General features: G+C 45.7%; 1 protein-coding gene across 2 annotated transcripts in view; it reads right to left on the bottom strand.

Moving 5' to 3' along the window:
* Positions 1 to 10,888: 10,888 nt before the first annotated feature.
* The window catches only part of MDFI (MyoD family inhibitor), a 29,006-nt gene continuing 19,152 nt past the window's right edge, over positions 10,889 to 20,742 (bottom strand). For both annotated transcript variants that reach the window (XM_020999646.2, XM_078155371.1), the window contains 3 exons: positions 19,139 to 19,330; positions 15,115 to 15,363; positions 10,889 to 12,090 (listed from right to left, as the gene is read on the bottom strand). In XM_020999646.2, coding sequence (XP_020855305.1) covers positions 11,834 to 12,090; positions 15,115 to 15,363; positions 19,139 to 19,330 — 698 coding nt within the window. In that variant the 3' untranslated portion in view covers positions 10,889 to 11,833. The remainder of the gene's footprint in view (positions 12,091 to 15,114; positions 15,364 to 19,138; positions 19,331 to 20,742) is intronic.

Raw genomic sequence — 20,742 nt, forward strand, 5'->3', positions numbered from 1 at the left:
GAGAGTGTGGAAGTGACAGTGGGGACCAAGAAGTACTCCAACTCTACCTCTAGGACCAGTGAGTCAGGAAGTATGAGAGAAGATACAATTAGTACTGGAAAGGAAGGACAAGAGGAGCCAGGTCTCAGTGAGTGTAAGATGAAAGTGGTGTTCTAAGGTTCCTTTTAGTTCCGACATTTTCTGTGCTAAGATCCCTTCTAGCTCTGACATTCTATGTTCTAGATCCTCAAATTCTATGTTCTAAGGTTCCTTCTAGCTGACAGTCTATGCTCTATATTCTCAAGTTCCATGTTCTTACTAAGTTACTTACTAACTTACAATTCTCCTAACTCTTCATTTTATATTCTATGTTCTAAGGTCTGTGACTATGTTCTAACATTTTATGTTCCAAGGTCCCTTCTCTATTGTAACATTCTAAATTCTAAAGTCCCTTCTAGCTCTGACTTTCTATGTTCTAAAGACTCTTCTAGCTCTGATGTTCTATGACTATAGCTATCCTTGGATGCTACATCTAGACCCTGACTTTCGGCCAACAAAATTTCTTATAGCAGTTCAGTGGGCTTTGTCAGTCACCATCCACCTAGTCAGTCACTGTTGCTCAGGAAAAATTGAAGGGGTGAGAGTCAGGAAAGAAACTGACTAGAGTCATGGAAATCAGTTCCATGGAAACCATTGCAACAATCTAGGAGTGTGAGATGGAAGTGAGCTGGGGTGGGAACAGTAGGAAGGGAAAGGAATGAGATAAACGGATTCTTTTAAGGAAGAGTTGACAAGGCTTAGTGATATGATAAGGTGGACTTGGTCACCTAAAGCAATAATGCTAAAACTAATGCAGGGAAAGGGAAAAGACTCTCTCTTGAACCTTGAAAAGGATGAATTTAGGACAAATAAAAGACATCTGTGGTCTGATGGACAGAGCACTAGATTAGCTAGTGCAGGATTATTGCAATGCTGCTGTTTGTCCTTTGTTCTGGAAGAGGACCATGACATCAGGGAGGTGATGCCACGACTTGCAAGCCAACTGGATTTAAGTGAAGGAGGGCTATGCAAAACCACCATCCTCACTTTCTCCTCCAGAGCCATCTGGGTCCAATGACCAGATACAGGATCAACAGATACAGATCAGGACAACTGGAGATGGCCCAGAATACAATGGGGGACCTTTGAAAAGCTAAGGTTTTTAACAGATTTGAGTTTGACTAAGACAGCTCCCATTCAGTGATTAAGGCTTAATAAAAAAAAGAAATGAGGCAAAGAATGGCCTCTTTTAAAAAAAAAATGATCTAGGAGGGGAAGACCTTCAGGGTTTCTGGCCAAAACATTGATTACTGCAATAGCCCGCTGGTGAGTCTGCCTGCCTCTAGTCTTTCCCCACTCTAATCCATCCTCCTTTCAAACACTAAAGTGTTTTTCCTAAAACCAAGGTCTGATCATGTCATCTGCCCTACTCAGTAAACTCCAGTGCTCCCTGTTGCTTCCAGGAGCAAATACAAAATGCTCTATTGAGCATTCAAAGCCCCCTCCTACCTTCCCAGTCTTCTTACACCTTACTTCCCAACATGCACTCTTTGATCTAGTGGCACTCACTTCCTGGCTGTTCCATGAACAAGCCATTTTGTCTCTTGGCTCATTTTCTCTGGCTGTCTCTTGTGCCTCCCTCCTCTGACTACTGACCTCCCTGGCTTCCTTTAAGTTCCAACTAAAATCCCACCTTCTACAGGAAGTCTTCCCTAACCCCTCTTAATTCTAGTGCCTTCCTCTGTTAATTATCTCCTATTTATCCTGAATATAGCTTGCCTTTTACATATTTGTTTGCATGTTGTCTCCTCCATTAGATTGCAAGCTCCTGTGAGGGGAGGGCCTATTTTTTGTCTCTTTCCTGGCACATAGTAGGTGCTTAATAAATGTTTATTGATTGATTGATTGATTAGCTTTCAGGAGACTGGTTTCACCACCCTTGGATATGTGATTTGGGGCAAATCACTTTACTTTTCTGGGCCCCCAAAGGATTCCCCTTACCCTTCCAGCTCTGACTATGCTCCATCTATGAAATACTTGACATCCTACTTCATTCAACATGAAGTCAATTTATGAACAAGAAGTAAATTTATGAGCTGTCATCTTATGACATGGTGCAACCTGAAAAATCTCAATAACTCCCCCCAAAAGGGCAGCTATGTAGCTCAGTGTATAGAGCTCTGGCCTTGGAGTCAGGAGGACCTAAGTTCAAATCTGTCCTTAGACCAGACATTTGACACTTACTAACTATGTGACCCTGGGCAAGTCACTTAGCCCCAATTGCCTCACTCCCAAAAAAATAACTCCCCACAAAGTTTAGACAGATTCCTAGATGACAGATCTGTGTTGTGTTACTAAAGAAGCTAGTGGTATTTAGGGCTCATCCCTCATTTGTGAAGCTTGTGTCAGTGAGGACACCTGTACCCTCCCATCGCTTGCCCCTGGGGGAGGTGGGCCTTTGGACTGTAGGAACGAGGAGCTGACCTAGGCTGGAGTTTTGATGGGCTTATGTTCTTAACTGTGAGGCATCAGTCAAGAATGGGTGTTAGCTCCACAGCAAAGGCAGGCAAACAGCCAGACCCTGGCAAGCATGCCTGGAGAGGTATGTTAACAGGGAAGGCCCAACTCCCTCTATACCCTGCACCGCACCCTCCACTAAGGATAGACAGAGCAATGACAGAGGGCCAAGACTCTGACCTTGAAAGCATCAGACTTGGGTTCTACCCTCTACCAGTTGAGCTTTCTTGGGCACAATACCCACCCCCTCTGAGCCTCAGTTTCCTCAGATGGCCTCTAAGATCTCTACCAGCTCTTACATACTTGTAAGTCTATGAGCCTCTGACTTGAGGGAACTTCAGCAAGCTCTCTGATTTTCCCCTTCCTGACCTTGGTGAAGAGAGGAAGGTATTTGAAGATGTGGGTGAACAGCAGCCAGCAGCCCATTAAGTCTCCATTCCCGGGCCATGTGGAAACACAGAGACACCATGTTTCTCTACTTCTTCTCAGCAGCCCAGGGGCCTTGTAGTCCCCTTTCCAATTACTTTGCCATCTAAGCCCAAGAACAGTTCTCTCCCCTGGACTACCTTGGTTGGGATACAGAAATCATCTTACATAATTATGGGCAGTTTACCCTCCTCTGCCCCCAAATATCTCCCCAACTTGTTTCCTTCAATGCCACCCTACCCTCCTGCTTTAATCATTTTAGTCATGTCTGACTCTTTGAGACCCCATTTGGGGTTTTCTTGGCAAAGATACTGGAGTGGTTTGCCATTTCCTTCTCCAGCTCATTTTACGGTTGAGGAAACTGAGGCAAGCAAGGTTAAGTGACTTGCCCATGGTCACACAGCTAATAAGTGTCTGAGGCCAGATTTGAATTCAAGATTAGTCTTCCTGACTTCAGACCCAGCACTCTAACCACTGTGCTCCTACCCTCCCACGAAGGCCCAATTTCCTACCCTTCAAGTCACTCTTTGGTACTCAGCAACAGATATGGGAACAATATTTCCAGAAGACCCCAGTGAAAATGCCCTAGGAAGTAAAAGGGGTGCAGGGAAGTTATTTCTCTCCCATGAACACACTGACAGAAATTAGGTTAAGCAGATGAGAAGTCATGGAATGTTATAGATAGGAAAGACCTTAGATTTTATCTAGTCTAATCCTCTGACTCTCCCCATTTTACAGATGGGGAAACTAAGATGGAGAGAGGAGACATCGTTTACCCTGGTGGAGTTAGTGGCAGAGACAGGATTAAAACCCAAATTTCCTGACTCTACAGCTAGTATTCTCCCCACTACACTATGTTGCCTTCTTTTCCAGAAAGGAGACAGTGGAGGAAGAAGGGTTACAGAGACTGAGACTACAAAGGTCATAATATCATCAAATGTTAGAGCTCAAAGAAAATTTGGAGATTATCTGGTCCATCTGCCTCCTAGTACAGATTAGGAAGCAGTTTCAAAGAGGCAATGTTGCAGAATCACAGAGCACAGAGCAGGAAGGGAGCTAAGTTTAGTCTCCTCCTATTACACGTAAGGAAAGTGGAAGTGACTTACCCAAGATCACACAGCTAAGGTGTAAGAAGTGTGCTGGTTGTCACCTCATAAAGCAAGAGATAAGGCCTTGAACAGAGGTGGAGGGGATAGATGGAGAAGGGACAGTCTAGAACAAGTGTTATTAACTAGGGATTCATAGACTTTTTTTTAAATGTACTTTGAGAACTCCATTTTGAAACAATTGCTTTCCTTTGTAATGCCATGTATTTTAATCTATGTATTTAAAAACATTATTTTGAGAAGGGGTCCATAGACTTCACCACACATGACACAGAAAGATTAGGAATTTCTGGTCTAGAGCACAGGTGGCTACCTAGATAGAAGGAGGGGCAACTCAGGAGTTCTGGGAAGGGAGACAGCATTTGGCCGCTGGGAACCTGGAGGAGAAAGATGTCTCTGAAAGATGAGGGGCCAAAGACAAGTTTCCCTGTTCACTGCTTTGCCCAAGGCAAACTCTGTGGATGGGGCAGGGGTGAGGCAGAGCATGTCTTCCAAAGGTCACTTTGAATGGAAGCACAGAGGGGATGGTACATCAGTCTTTCCAACCTCATCTTCACACAAACAAGGACCTTCAGTCACATCATTCTGCATGTGAAAGATGCCATTACCTCCCCTGCCATCACCTTACATTAACTCCTCACCCTCCCTTCTCTAGGCGCAACTCACTTCACCTTACCACACCCACTATATAAACTCAAAGGAAAAAAGACAGCTGAGCAGGCAAAGCTTGATCATTCCGTGTTGGGGGTGGGTTTGGGTCCTCGGGTATTTGTGAGAAATGCTTAGTGATCTCTGGGTCTCTTCTGTAGTTCAGCCATATGTTTCTTTTGTTGTTGAGTCCTTTCAGTCACGTCTGACTCTTTGTGACCCCCTCTGGGGTTTTCTTGGCAAAGATACTAGAGTAATTTGTTATTTCCTCCTCCAGCTCATTTTACAGATAAGGAAAGTGAGGCAAATAGGGTTAAATAACTTGCCCAGGGTCACAAAGCTAGATAGTATCTGAGGCCAGATTTGAACTCAAGAAGATGAGTCTTCCTGACTCCAGGCCCAGCTCTCTATTCACTAGACGATCCAGCTAGTCCAAATTCCCTTCCTTGCTCCCAAAACCTGCTCTAAACTCTTCCAAGAAGACTTCCTGGATGAAATCCCTCCCTGCTTCCTTTATCGTCTTAATAAGTTTCTCCCTATTGGACCGGGAGCTTGTCCAGGGCTAAGGCAAAGCAAGGTCTAAAGCTCCTTCTTCCTTTGAATCTCCCTAAAAGATCCAGTAGAGAGCTATAGGACCCAGAGAGCAGTCATTACTGTACTTCACTTCTGCTCTGTGTGTGTGTGTGTGTGTGTGTGTGTGTGTGTATGTGTGTGTGTGTGTGTGTATGTGGGTGCCTTGTCAGCTCCTCTGTATTAGATTGCCCAGTCCTAGCCAGAGCTTCAAGGGTTACTAAAACATGCGTGTTTCAGATTGGTCCTGGGATTGTTAATACATTCTGTAAAGCACAGTGGGTGGTCCCCGGTAAGGTTGAGGCTCTATGCATGCATGCTGTATCTCTAAAATATGATTAGCATTTGGTTATGAATGTCTGTGAGCTCTTGAATTATACTACTGCTTGCTCACGTGCCTGGGAATTTGTGAATGTCCGTGTGAACATTTGTGAAATCCCGACTAGTTATGGCACAGTGGATAGAGGGCAGGGCCTGGAGTCAGGAAGACCTGAGTTCAAATCTGGCCTCAAATACCTACTAGCTGTGCGACCTTAGACAAGTCATTTAACCCTATTTGCCGCTGTTTCCTCATCTATAAAATGATCTGGAGAAGGAAATGGCAAACCACTCCAGTATCTTTGCCAAGAAAATCCCAAATCGGGTCACAAAGAGTCAGACATGACTGAAAAAAACGACTCAACCACAACAGTTAGTTATGTGACCCTGGGCAGGCTAACTTCTCTGAACCTCAGTTAACCTTATCTGTAAAATGGGAGCAGTCATACTTGGACCACATACCTCATAGATTTCTTGTAAGGAAAGCACAATGTAAATATGAGCTGTGATGACGTTGATGATGTTAGTATGAGTGTCTGTGTGTTGGAGTATATTCATATAAATGACAGTGTCTGTGTGAGCTTGTGGATTGAGGTCAGAGGGCCTGAGCCTGAATACTAGTTTGTCCAACTTACTGCTGAAATGAGCTTTCAGAGAGTCATTTAATTTCTCTGAATCTCAGCTTCGTCATCTGTAAAGTAAAGTAGTTACATTAAATGATCTCTCTAGGTCCCTTCCAGCCCTCCCATTCCAAGGTTCCTTCCAGCTCAGACATTCTATGGCTCTATGGGGCATCTCTGTGTATGGGTGTCTTCCCAGTGTTTGTGTACATGAGTGTACCCCTTTGGGATTTCACAGTCTTTTTTCTATTCTCCAAGAGTCTTCTGCGACAGTCTTGTCTCTAAGTTTTTCTTTGTGTAAGTATATGTATGATTGTGTGTATGTGTGTTCACTGAGTCCTATTCCCCAGTGAGTCCCCTAGTCCCAGGCAGCCTCTCTCCCCTCCCCTTCCTGGCCTCTCTGGTTTCAGCTACCATCCTAAAGAAAACAGCTCTGAGTCTGCAGCAGGAAATCACTATTTGGGCTGCAGAGGTGCCTCTTCCTGAGACTGAGCTCTAAGCAAAGGCCTGCGCCCACCTCACAACTCCTCTCTAACCATCAGGCCTGGGGCTGGGACCCCAGTGACCTCCTTGCTGACCTCAGTGGACCTGAAGGTCACATATCAGCATCAAGTCCCTATGCCCATTAGACTCCCAAAGAGGAGGGAACCCCAGTTTTAGCTGTGAGGTCAGCAAGAAAAGTGGGAGGGGGAGATGAGCCCTAGAGCTCCTTGGATACCACTGCCTCATTCAGGCAGCTAGGGGGTGCGGTGATAGAATGAGGGGTCTGGAATCAGGAAGATCTGAATTCAAGGCTGAACACAGATCCATACTAGCTATGGGACTGGACAAGTCACTTAACCTTTGTCTGCCTCCATTTCCTTGACTATAAAATGAGAACAATAATAGCATTTATCTTGCAGGGTTGTTGTGAGGATCAAATGAGATAATATTTACAAAATTCCTGGCACATAGTAGGTGCTTAATAAATGCTTATCCTCCTTCTCTCCCCCACCCACCCACACGAGAGCAGGAAATAGTAAGTGGTGAAGCTGAGTGAATGCGTGGGTGGGAGCTAGGAGATGTGGCTTCGGGTCCTCATTCCATCAATAACTCGTTACATGACCATGGGTGAGTCCTCTCTGGCCCTCAGTGACCTCATCCACGTTTTGTTGCTTGGTCATTTCAGTTGTGTCTGACTCTCCATGACCCCATTTGGAGTTTTCTTGGCAAAGATACTGAAGTAGTTTGCCATTTCCTTCTCCAGTTCATTTTACAGGTGAGGAAACTGAGGCAAACAGGGTTAAGTGACTTGCCCAGGGTCACAAAGCTAGTAAGTACCTGAGGCTGGATTTGAACTCAAGTGCTCCTGGCACTCTACCCACTGCACCACTCAGCTGCCTCTTCCATCTGTATAACCTGGCCATTAGACTAGTTGAAGAGTTCTAAACACGGGGTCTATGCTCTTGATTTGTAAAATGTTTTGATAATTATATGACTGTAGAATTGGTTTTATTTGTATTTTATTTTCTGTATTGAAAAATATTCTGAGAAGGGGTCTCTAGGCTTCACCCAGTTGTCAAAGGGCACAAAAAAGGGTTAGGTGTCTCACGGTCTAGAGGCTCATTCTAGCTCTTGGATTCTAGGATACTGTGTTTGGCTCTGGAGGCTGAAAATTTTTCCTTTGAGACTTGGGGAGGCTGGGGAAATCTTTTCTCTCACATAGCATGCCCTCTCATCTTCATTCTCATCCCTCTCATCTTATTCTACTGCATGACATCTCTTTAGAGATTGAATAGACCCCATGTATCTAAATCCTCTTCATCCACTCACTCACTCACTCATTCATTCATTCATTCACTCACCCATTCATTCATTCCATAAACATATATGAAGTCTTCATTGTGTTATGTCATATGCTAGGCATGGAGGATATATCCATGGTTATGGCACAGACTCTGCTCTCAAGGGGCATACAATCCAATAAAGAGGGAAAGAAATGTACAAATATCTCTGATGCAAAAGGGAGTTAGATAAAGGGAGACAACATGCTATGGGGAGGGGGGGCAGGTAACAGGCTCTTGACCTGTCAGAAGACCTTTATTCAAACCCCATGTTCGATACTACTTGGGTGACCTTGGGCAAATCACTTAACCTCAGTTTCCTCATCTGTAAAATGAGCGCATCAGACATCATGTCCTCTGAGCTCTACATCGATGATCCTAAGTCTCAACCTCCCTGGGGCTTAGTTTCTTCATCTGTGAAATGAGGAGGTTGCTAGCCTCTGAGGTCCCTGCCAGCTCTCAGTGGAGGCTCCGACAAATTGCAAGGTCTTTGAGGACTGTCTTTTACCTTTCTTTGTATCCCCAGCATTTGATGATTGGCACATAGTAAGTGCTTAACGTTTACTCACTGACTGAGGATGACCTTATACTTTTGAAGGAGGTTCCAGGCAAAGTGCTATGACAAATAGAAGGAAGGAGAGATCGCTTGGGGCAAGTCTGGCAGAAAGGGCAGGGAGAGTAATCAGGAAAGACATCATGACTGAGATGGACCGTGAAAAAAGGAAGGATTCTGATAGAGATAAGGAGTCTAATCCCAAATGAGGGTCGTCTTCAGCAAATAGGAATCAGAGACAGTAGAATGAGAAAAAGAACAGTTCAGTTTGACTGAAGCATAGAACATATGAAGGAAGGTAGTGCATCTGATCACGGAAGGCCTTGAATGCCAAGAACAAGAATTGTTACTTTATTCAGTAGGCATATGGAGTCACTGACAGGTTTTGAGTAAAGGGATGATGTGATCAGAACCACGGCATCTTCCCAATGTTAGTTGTTGAGGCAGCAACATGAGGGATGGATTTGGAAGGGTAGACCAGTTTGGAAACTCTGGTTAGGGAAGAAGGGAAGAGAATATGAATTTATGTAGTGTCTATATTGTTCTAGGCACTGTGCTAAGTACTTTTTACAAATATCATCATATTTGAGCCTCACAACAACCCTGGGAGATGGGTGCTATTATTATCCTCATCTTACAGTTGAAAAAAGTGAGTTAGATAGAGATTAAGTGACTTGTCCAGGATCATCCAGTTAGGAAGTGTCTGAGGCTGGATCTCTGAGCCAGACTAGTCTAGGTAAGAAGAGATGAATGTAAATTCTTTAAGATTTGGTTTGGTTTTGTACCCCAGGATCTACCTTAGTGCTTTGCACACGGTTGGCACTTAATAAAAGCTTTTTGATTTTAATTTAGTTGAAAAAGGGTGTGGACTAAAGTGGGTAGTGGGAGTTGAGAGAAATCAGAAGAGTAAGGCCTGGTTCAAACCCACCTCTTTTTTGGTGGGGGGCAACGGGACTAAGTGACTTACCCAGGTTCACACAGCTAATAAGTGTTATGTGTCTGAGGCCAGATTTGAACTCAGGTCCTCCTGAATCCAGGGCCAGTGCTCTATCCACTGCACCACCTAGGGGCCCCCAAACCCACCTCTTTTGTAAAGCCTTATCTGTTTATCCTTGTTCACACTAATTCCTGCCCTACCTGAGCTTTCCTACTGCCAGAATAAGTTTAAAGTTTATGTTTTCTCTAATTATTTCATATGTTAGTCCTGTCTCTTGAGCTAGATTATAAGTTACTTGAGGGAGTCCATATTTCTGCTTCTCTGAATCCCCCTTCCCACCCTCCCCTGCTCTCCTCACAGGGCCTAGATCAGTGTTGGACAGAGAGTCAGTGATGATTGTCTTTGGTATATGGGTCCTCCTTCCTCAGCGTTACCTATTCTTTTTACTTTTGTCAGACCTAACTCACCTACCAGGCCCTGGTTATCACTCAAGGGGCAGGCCCTTCTGGGTTCAGATGCGCGGCTCTGTCAAGGGTGGACTTCTTTCCATCATGAAAAAAGCTCACCTCCCCAGCACTTGTTGGGGATCTTCTAAAAGGGGAGAGGGTGGGGATTTTTCAGAATTTCCACTCCCAGACAATGACATCACACCCAGCCCTCTTCCTCCTTGATCCCAACCCCAGTCAGGGACAGGGGCTGGTTAGGTTGCCAGCCTAGGGCCTTAGAGAGGGTGCCAAGGCAGGGGTCATCCGTGTCCCTAGGCGCCATCCCCTGCTGGCATGGGAATTGCTTCTTGCCTTGGAAGAAGGTATTCTAAGGAACAGACTCTGAAAAGTTGGAGTCAGCAGGAGATTAATTAATTGAAACAGAACACATCTGTTGTTAATTAATTTCCATGCCAGGGGTTTACTCCTTCCTCCCAGACCCCTGAATGTCTCCTGAAGCCAGGCCCATTCAGAACTATTACTTTTTGTGGGAGAACAGAAAGGGGCTATGGGCATCCAGCCCTCTGGTCTCCCATACCCACCCCTAAGAGAGTGACATAGAATTGGGATGGGCATGTTGGGCACTCTAAGAAATGGACCATCTTGTCTGTTTTGCAAATAGAGTCCTGATCTTGGAGTCAGAAAACCTAGGTTAGGTTCCAACTCTGCAGCTTCCTAGCTCTGTGACATTGGGCAAGACTTAGTTTCCTCATTTGTAAAATAAAGGAGTTGGGTTTAATAATCTCTCATGCCCCTTCTAGCTCCACAGATCTGGTTCTAGAATGACACGCTGGGGAAATGAGAAACAGCAAAGATATTTATTTACAGCAACTAACAGGCCAGACCCTCCCCACCATTTCCCTCCCACCACCCATTCCAGTCTCTTCCATGTGGTTCCCCACCCCCTCCCCTTTCCACTGTATTCTCTCTACACATAACCAATCTCTAGGCTTTGCCTTACTCTCCTAGGGTAGCATCCTAGGAAAGCCCAGGAGAGGTGAAAGAGAAAAGAGGGGAAGAGGGGATGGGCATGAGTACCCCAAATGAAGTGTCCTTTTTTTTCTTCACATTTAGCTGCCCCAGAGGCTAGGACAGAGTCAGAGAGAGTCTGGGGCTAGGGGTGGTGAGAGGTAGAGAAATTCAGGACTCCTCCTCTCTGTCCCTTCTTTCCTCTCCACCACCTTCAATCCAGGTCCATCCAGCTCACATTCTAGGGAGCCCCACCCAACCCCCCAGTTCCTCAACCCAAGATTATTGGCGGCTGGCAGGGTCCCTTCCTCCCCAAGGCTCCTCTCCCTTGACTTTCACAGTGTACTAAAGCCTGGTCCAGAGGGCTCCAACACAGGGAGCCAGGTCTTGGCCTACCTCCAGCGTATGGTCCTTTCTAGAATTTCTCCTCAGTTATGCTGGTGCAGGGGCAGAGGACAGGCCCCTAGGACCTTAGACTAATAAATACTTATTGATTGATTCACTAATTGTCTGGGACCTCTGGGTCTCTAAGTCTGTCATCATGTGGGATGCTCCCATATCAGGGCTCCATGCTTAGTCCAGAGTGCTGGGGGTTGAGGAAGAAGGGGTAGGGGGAAGGGGATGGCTATGGTGCCCCCCTGTATCTCTTTCCTCCACTGGCTCTTAACTGGAGCTGTCTCTGCTCACCATGCCAATCTGGAGCTCAAGTCAGCCTCAATCGAATGCTTGGCAAGGAGGCAGCTTGATTTGGAGTGGGGAGTGGGGGGGGGTGGCAGCTTGAGCTGGGAGCCAGCCCTCCCTCCAGGCTCCCCTCTCCCCCAGCACCTGTCCTGGGGCTAGGGGCTAAGAGGAGAAGCAAAGTCCACAACATTCCATGCAGATCTCCAGGCAGTCAGCCGACTCGCAGCAGGCGTCAATGATCCCACAGTCCATGTCACAGGGCAGGTCGCAGTCGGCACATTCTCCCGATCCTCCGCAGCAGCAGCAGCAGATGCAGGAGTCCTCGGAGCATGAGCCGCACGTGGCACAGTCCAAGACGATGTTGCACAGCGTTAAGAACTCGCAAAACAGGCAGGAGAGGATGCAGTGCACACAGCAGTCTGGTGAGGGTAGGGAGCAAAAGAGTGAGAAGGAAACAGAAATAGTGGAAGGACTGTGAATAAAATGCGAGAGCCTAAGATCTGGAGCTGCAGGGGACCTGCTAGCTTGTCTAATCGAATCCCCTCATTCTACAGATGAGGAAACTGAGGCCCAGAGAAATAAAGTCACTCACCCAAAGTCACACACATAGCATGTGGCAGTGATGGGATTTAAACCCAGATCCTCAGACTCAAGGGTCAGCCAGGTGGTACGGCGGTTACAGTGCCGGGCCTGGAGTCAGGAAGACGCCATCTTTCTAAGTTCAAATCCAGTCTCAGCCACTTACTAGCTGTATGACCCTGGGTAAGTCACTTAACCCTGTTTGCCTCAGTTTCCTCATCTGTAAAATGAGCTGGAGGAGGAAATGGCAAACCACTCCTGTACCTTTGCCAAGAAAACCCCAAATGGGGTCTGGAAAAGTCAGACATGATTGAACAACAACTTCTGCCTCAAAATCTAACTCTCTTTTCCCCTGAATCATTCTGCTTCCCCGTTCTAGACTCAGAAATTGTTAGAGCTGGAAGGGACCTCAGAAGTCAGCTAGTCTAACTCTTTCTTTTTATAGGCAGCTGATGCCCAGAGAGGGGAAGTGTTTTGCATAAAGCCACACAGTGGGTCAGCAGTAAAGCCAGTAGCAGAAAACTCAGGCTTCCTTGGCAGAGCGAGAGCTAGTAATTTTGGGAAGGAGAACAAAGCTTCAAACAACACAGCTGGAATAAACAGCATAAAAAGTGTCCTCAAATCAACTTTTAAAAACTACGTTAGTTGATTGGAAAGGGAGAAACCCTAGAAACTCTTCAGGGGTGAGGATAGAGGGGAGCAGGCTGGGGGTGGTTCTAAGCTCACTTTGGTTTTAAGCAGGGCACCAGGGGAGGGATTATCATGTAATGGCTTCCTATTTTAACTTATTGCTCTTACTGATCTGGGGACACAGTTAGATGATCCTGCTCTCAGTTCAAAGTGCTATCAGGGCCCTCTAAATTTTGGTGCCCTGGGGAAAAATCCCAGTCACCTTACCCTAGTTCCAGCTTGGCTCCTGACTCCTCACTCAGTGCTCTTTCTACTACCGTGGGCTAAGTCTTTCTCAGGATAGCCACTGGATTTCTACACTTGAGAGAGCTGACTGTTCAAAGGAGTCCTACACAGAATACTCCTACAAAGCGAATGACTGATTTTTTTTTTCTAATTTCTCTGAAGTCCAACTGCACTTACATTCTGCTACTGGGCCACACATTCAGCACTTGATTCTATACTGCTTTGCATTGTTCTTTGATGATTTTTCTCCTGTTTATCTTGTTTCCCAATTTGTGCGACTCAGTGGGGGTGGTGGTAGAGATAAGCATTTATATAGCATCTATTATTACCAGTCACTGTGTTAAGCACATTACAAATATTATCTCCTTGGATCCTATTAACAACCCTGCAGGATGAGTGCTATTGTTATCCTCATTTCACATTTGAAGAAACTAATACAGGCAGAGCTGAAATTATTTGCCCAGGGTCACACAGCTAGTAGCAGTAATAATAATAATAAGTAACATTTATATAGCACCACTGCGCTAAGTACTTTACAATAATCATCTCATTTGACCCTCACAACTTTGGGAGGCTAGAGGTTCTATTATTATACTCATTTTACAGATGAAGAAACTGAGACAGGCAGAGATTAAGTGACTTGTCCAGGGTCACAGAGCTAGTAAGTATCTGAGGCCAAATCTGAACCCAGGTCTTCCTGACTCCAGGCCCATCGTTCTATCCACTGAGCCGCCAGCTGCCTCAAGGGCAAGGAACCAAATCTTCCACTTTTCCCAGAACCCCCACATGACTGGGCACACAGTAAAATGTTGGTTTACTGATTCCATATTTCCAGTTGGCTTCAGGTGGAGTACACTGATAAGAAAAGGGTGATAGAATCTTAAGGTCAGAGTTCTTGAACCAGAAGGAACCTCAGCGATTATTGTCCAATCCCCTCATTTTACAAATAAGGAAACTGAGTCCCAAGGAGGTTAAGAGACTTTCCCAAGGTCATATGGGTGGTGAGTAGCAGAGCTATATTTGAACTCAAGTACTTACTATGAGGGGCAGGGATAAAGCATCAGGCCTGGAGTCAGGAAGATTCATGTTCCTGAGTTCAAATCTGGCCTTGGACACTTACTGGTTGTGTGACCCTTGGCAAGTCACTTAACCCTGTTTGCTTCAGTTTCCTCATCTGTCAAATGAGCCAGAGAAAGAAAAGACCAAGCACTTCAGGATCTTTGCCAAGAAAACTTCCAAATGGGGTCACAAAGAATGGCCATGACTAAAACCAACTGGACAATAACAAAATTTACTATGTTTCCAAATCCAACTTTCATTATGGTGTATAGTATTTAAAGCTCAAGGCCTTAGAAAACACTGAGTAAAACGCCTCTGTCCCATTTTTACAGAGGATGCTACTAAAGACCAGAGAGGGTGTGTGGCTTACCCGGGGCCACACAGTAAAGACTGAATTGAAATCAGTTCTACAAATCCATTACTCTTTTCTGTATACTTTACCGGATCAGAGAACCTATTCCTGGTTCTGGTTATACTACAGTATAATAATAATAATATAATATGATATGATATAATATAATATAACATAATGTAACATTATAATATAATATGATATAACATGATATAATATAATGTAATGTGATGTAATATAATATAATATAATATAATATAATATAATATAATATAATATAATATAATATAATATAATATAATATAATATAATATAATATAATATAATATACTGTAATGTAATGGACTATACTATACTATACTATACTATACTATACTATACTATACTATACTATAATATAATAATAACAGTGATGCAATTGGGGGTGGAAGGGCACCCTTCCCTAGCACACAGTTTCAAGCAATTGGATACCTAGAGTGCCACGGTTTACCTTTTCTGAAGGAGTTTTGGAGCAAGCTTTTTCTTGTTTTGTTCTTACCTTCCTGAGCCTCAATGGGGATCTGGGAAGCCGATGACTTTGTGCTTCCTTTGCTTTTCTTGCTGCCCTGGCTGGCAAATGATGAGTGTGGCTGCAGCTTCCGGTGGGCTTTGGGGCCACCCAGTGTGCCGTTCCCTGACCTCTTGGGGCCAGCTGCTTCCAGGGAATGGCCAGCACCATTGGGCAATAGAGGGGTAAAGCTGGAGGGCCCAGGAAGTCCCCTTGGGGAGGGAAGCCCCTGAGGCTGGCCTGGGAAGAGAAGGAAAAAGGGAAGGGGCTAGGGAGCCTCCAGGAGCCCCCATGGGCCCAGGATGCCAGATTAGTCCCCAGGAGAGTCTTCTTACTTAGAAGTCATAAGTTCATAAAATCACAGATGCCTAGAATATCAGAACTTGGATAGACCTTATGATATAGACTGCTCAAACATAGAACCTTAGAACACAGAATGTTTAAACAGAACACGATGTCAGAGTTGGAAGGGACCTTGGAACACAGAATGTCAGAGCTCAGACAGACCTTAGGATATAGAATGTTCAACTGCAGAGTAGTAGAACTAGAAAGGGCCTTAGAACATAGAATGTTTAAACACAGAGTGTTAGAATGCGAAGGGATCTTAGATCACAGAACGTTAGAACCCAAAACACAGCATATCAGAGCTTGGACAGATCTTAGGATACAGAATATTTAAACTGAATATTAGAAATAGAAAGAAACTTAGAACATGAAATGTTTAAACACAGAATGTTGGAATGGGAAGGGACCTTAGATCACAGAATGTTAGAACCCAAAACACAGCATGTCAGAGCTTGGACACACCTTAGGATAGAGAATGTTTAAAGAGAATATCAGAACTAGAAAGAAACTTAGAACATAGAATGTTTAAAAGCAGAATGTTAGCATGGGAAAGGACCTTAGATCACAGAATGTTAAAATACAAAACACAGAATGTCTGAACTTAAAGGGATCCTTAAACATAGAGAATGTTTAAACACAGAACAGAGAATAAGAGGGACATTAGAGACCATAATCTAAGCTGCTCATTTCACAGAGGAGAAACATGAAGCCCACAGAGTTTCTGACTGGCCTCAAATCTCAAGGTGGGTTTGTTGCAGAGCTTGGACTACGACCCAGGTCTCTCACTCCGGTCTAGTGCTCTTTGCACTATGCCAAGCTGCCTCATTCCCCAGGATGACTGGCTATCTGGGGTAGAGGAGATGAGATAACTCACCCTTGTAGTTTCAAGTACTGTGTATTTGGAAAGTGCACTGACCCTCCTAGACTGCATCCCAGAGACTGACCCTCATTTCTTGGGACCACAGCTTCCCTATCCTGCTCAGAGACCTATTTTCTCCCCTGAGAAGGAGAGAAAAAGATCTGGGTTCTCAGAGGGCAGTGGGGAGGAACAGGCATGGAAGCAGTTAACCAGCAGCTCCTCCCTGCCCCCCCAACCCCAGCCATTTCTGCCCTTCACGTGATGGGGGGGAGGAGTTATTGGAAACATCTGTTTGGAGAGGAATGCCCTTCCCACCTTCTCTTCCCCAGCCTCCCTAGAACCTAGGGCAGGAGTGGGAACCTGCAGCCTCAAGGCCACATGTGGCCCTCTAGGTCCTCAAGTGTAGCCTTTTGACTGAATCCAAACTTCACAGAACAAATCCCCTTAATAAAATGATTTGTTTTGTAAAACTTGGACTCAGTCAAAAGGCTGAACCCAAGGACCTAGAAGGCCATAGGTTCCTGCCCCCATACACACTCTCTCTCTCTCTCTCTCTCTCTCTCTCTCTCTCTCTCTCTCTCTCTCTCTCTCTCTCTCTCTCTCTCTCTCTCTCTCTCTCTCTCTCTCTCTGCCTTCTTCTCTCTCTCTCTCTCTCTCTCTCTCTCTGCCTTCTTCTCTCTCCCTCCTATCTCCCTCTCTCTCTCTCTCTCTCCCCCCCCATCTCCCCTTCTCTGCTCCCTCCTGAGCCTCTCTGCCCTGGCCCAAGACCAGAGCCTTACATAGCACGTTACTTTTGATGGAAGGGAGCTTAGGGGGAGAGGGAAGAAAAGAGCCCACTGAAGTTAGGAACTATTTGGTTGAGTTTCAGGTGGATGAACTAGATTCTGTGTCAATGGGGAAGGGTCTGGGAGTGCCCTGAGCCACTAACCCAGCCTCCAGGTTGCATCCCACCCCACCCTCATGGCACCCACACTTCCCTTGAAGTTAGGGAAGCAGGCATGTTGTGGTTGGGGGCTGGAGAGCTGCTCACAGGGGGCTGGAGGCTGCTCAGAGCTCCCAGATCTCTGCTGGCAAAGGCTTCCTTAGTCCTGGGATAAGCAACCCCTTTCCCTCCAGTCACTTAGGAACTTGGGAACCTGGAAACCTGTCCTACCTGAAGACACAGGACATATAGCTACTCAGGCTTAGCTCCCCAACACCCCCTGTTCTAGAACTCTTTGTTAAAGCCTGTGTTCCTTGTAACTCGGAGCTGGGGTTAAGAAGGAGAGGTGCTGGGAGCTAGCCTCCAAAGGCTGAGACATAGGGGACTGTGGTGGGCCAAGAGCATAAGAGATGAGGTGGGGGATAAAAGAAAAGGGGCTAACGATTCGAATGTGGGGACTATAAACCAGACATTAGGGGACAAAAGACTGAGAACCCCAGACAGAAAAACTCTGAAGGTACAGGGGAATAACATATAGATGGGAATAGAGAAGAGACTTGAGGCCGGGGCATCGAAAGAAGACTGAAGAAAAGAGCCTTGGGAAATAGAAGAATGATAGAGATGAGGACCTCAAAACAGGGACAATGGATCAGAAAGTGGGGAGATGAAGTTAGGAGACAAAGGGCTGGTAGACACTGGAGGAAAAAGGTATTAGAGACAGGCTTCATGCTGGATGCTCTTTTGGGGGCTGCCTTAGAGATATAAATTGGGGGGGATTACACCATCAGGAGTTTTCAGCCCTGTTCTGGATCCTTTCTATTCCATTCTAGCCACTGTGGTGGGAACAGCTACTGCCCAGAGTCTTTGAGGGTTCTCCCATATCCCCTACTGTGCTACACCACAAATCTCCTTCTTGGAACCAAATGTGTATGAGGGCCAGGGCCTGGGTGGGAGGAGGTGAGGCTGTGGGAGGGAGACACAGAGGCTGCCTATGCTTTTGGAGGTGGGGATGGGGGACAGGGAGCTGAGTCACAGAGCAAACACCACAGTCTACTACACACAAGGGGCATCTGTCTAACTCTGACCCCAAGCTATCCTCCCCTGTGCCCAGAAAGCTGACCTCTTTCTCCCTTATGTCCGTGGTTCACGTTTGGGAGGGAGCAAGGAGGGAGGGCAATAAAATCCTCAAATTTCTAGAATGCAAAACATGGCTCTGGATGTCCTGACCGCACATGCCACCCCAGCCCTAGGTAGAGGGTTGTCTCCAGCCCTTATCAGGTGCATGGCCTAGATTCAGAATCTTGGAGGGATAGGAATGTCCCTTTTCTACTCCTCCCCTTATACCTCCTTCTCATGACCCCTCAGAATAGGAGAGCAGGGTTTCACTGCTCCTTTATCCCATAGTTCACTTACAAAGGGAAAGAGCTTATTACATAGTTATATCTATTTTTGTATATTTGAATGTATGCACTGATGTATAAATAGAGTTATAAATATATTTTTAGAATAGACCTGTGATTTCACTCATATAGAGAATGCTTCTCTATACCAGAAAGATTACCACCTGCGCTGCAATTTATAGTCTTAGAAAATTGTGTCTCAGACAGTGTCTGGGGCACTGAGAGGCTAAGTGACCTGCCCACGGCCACACAAGCTCCATGTATGCATGTATGCACATGTATATATGTGTGCATGTGTGCATGCATGCTTACACATATTTTTGTGAAATATGTGTGTTGGGGAGGGATGTATCCCCAGCTAGTCTTTGAGCTCTTTGAAGGCATACATTGTTTTCTATTCCTCTTATATCCCTCCACTGTTATACACATAAGAGGTACCCCATAAAAGTTTGTTGAATTCCTTTGCATCCCTCCCCCATCTAGACTCACATGTCACAGCTTCTGGAGGGATGGCAGGTTCAGTGCTTTCCAGGGCCTGGGGGGGCCCAGGTCCATTACCCTGGGGCATAGGGGGAGCTTCTTCCTTTAGGAGGTCCTCTTCCAGTGCTGCCTCTGAAAAGCTAGTGGACGGTGCTACCTCCAGTTCGGGCAGGAGAGGTGGAGCTGAGGATTCGTCTTGGGCTGAGGAGAGAACGCATAGCTCAGAAATGCTTTCCAGGGGCCCTAGGAGGAGGTGCAGTTTTGTGTCTCCCTTGGGGCCCCCTTGCCCATGGTGGCCTTAGGGTCCTCACACTGCCATCCTTCCCACCTCTCTCCACCCAACCCTTACCTGCCCTCCGGCAGCCCCAGCCTCAAAATAGAACATTCCCAAACCACTTTGTGTGTGCTGTGCAGATGGGGTGGGGGCTGTGGCCCGGAGGAGGGGCCGCAGTCATACAGCAGAGTGAAGAGGAGGCAAAAACAGAGAGCAACAGGAAAGACCCCAACGGGAAAAGAGACTGAGAGACGAGATAGCGTGAGCCCTGGCCAGAGAGGAAGAAGGACCAGCTTCTAATTCTAATTCTGCTGCTTATTAGGTATAACTCAGACAAAATGACCTCTCAAAGCCTCTCTTTCCTCATTTGTAAAATGAAATAGAGAATCAGACAGACCCAACAATTTGGAAGAGACAGTGAGACACAGCGACTCTAAGAGAGACACACAGCAGTTCTTAACCCAGGTTCCATGAGCTTGACTTTTAAATACATACATACATACATACACACATACACACATACATATATTTATAACTGTCTCACCATGATTAGTTTCTTTTGTAAACCTATGTATTTTTATGCATTTAAAAACGTTATCTTGTGCAGGGGTCCCTAGGCTCCACCAGCCTCCCAAAGGGGTTCAGGATACAAGTTAGGGTCCCTGATCAAGAGGATCCCTAGTGTTCCTTCCCCCTCTGAGTCAGTGTCTGAGACAGAAACAGTTACAGAGAGAAAGAGAAACTGAAAAGAAGAAAGGACATAACTAGACAAAAACAGAGAATAACAGAGACACAATGACAAAGAAACAGACAGAGAAGTGTAGAGAGAGAAGACAGGGAGAGAACGGAACAATCATTTATTAAACATTTGCCACGTCAGGTACTGTGCTCAGTGATTTACAAATATTATCTCTTTTGAGAATGCAAGAGAGAGAGGATGAGAGGTAGATACTACCTGTGTGATCTTCGTCAAGTTGCTTAATTTCCCTGGGCCTCAGTCTCCTCTTTTGTTTTAAAAGAGGGGTTTTGGATTAGATGGCCTCTGGGGTCTGTTCCAGCACTAGGTCTATAACCTTGTGGTCCATTCGATAAGACAGATCACTGAATGGATGTTGCTCAGCAAACGGAGACCCGGGAAACACCTTAGCTTAAAAAGGCCAAGGCCTCCCACTGCATCTGGGACCATCACCAGTTTTCCTGACCTATGTCTTGCCACTGGACTCCAATGACTCTGGGGAAGACAGTGAGGCTGATGACTCCGCACAGCTCTGCCTCACCTAAATCCAATTCACCCACAAGTCAAGACATCACCCTCTTGATGTCATTCGTTGGTCTTCTC

This window comes from Phascolarctos cinereus, unplaced genomic scaffold (genome assembly GCF_003287225.1).
Source record: "Phascolarctos cinereus isolate Bilbo 61053 unplaced genomic scaffold, phaCin_HiC Scaffold_5;HRSCAF=322, whole genome shotgun sequence".
Taxonomy (NCBI): Eukaryota; Metazoa; Chordata; class Mammalia; order Diprotodontia; family Phascolarctidae; genus Phascolarctos; species Phascolarctos cinereus.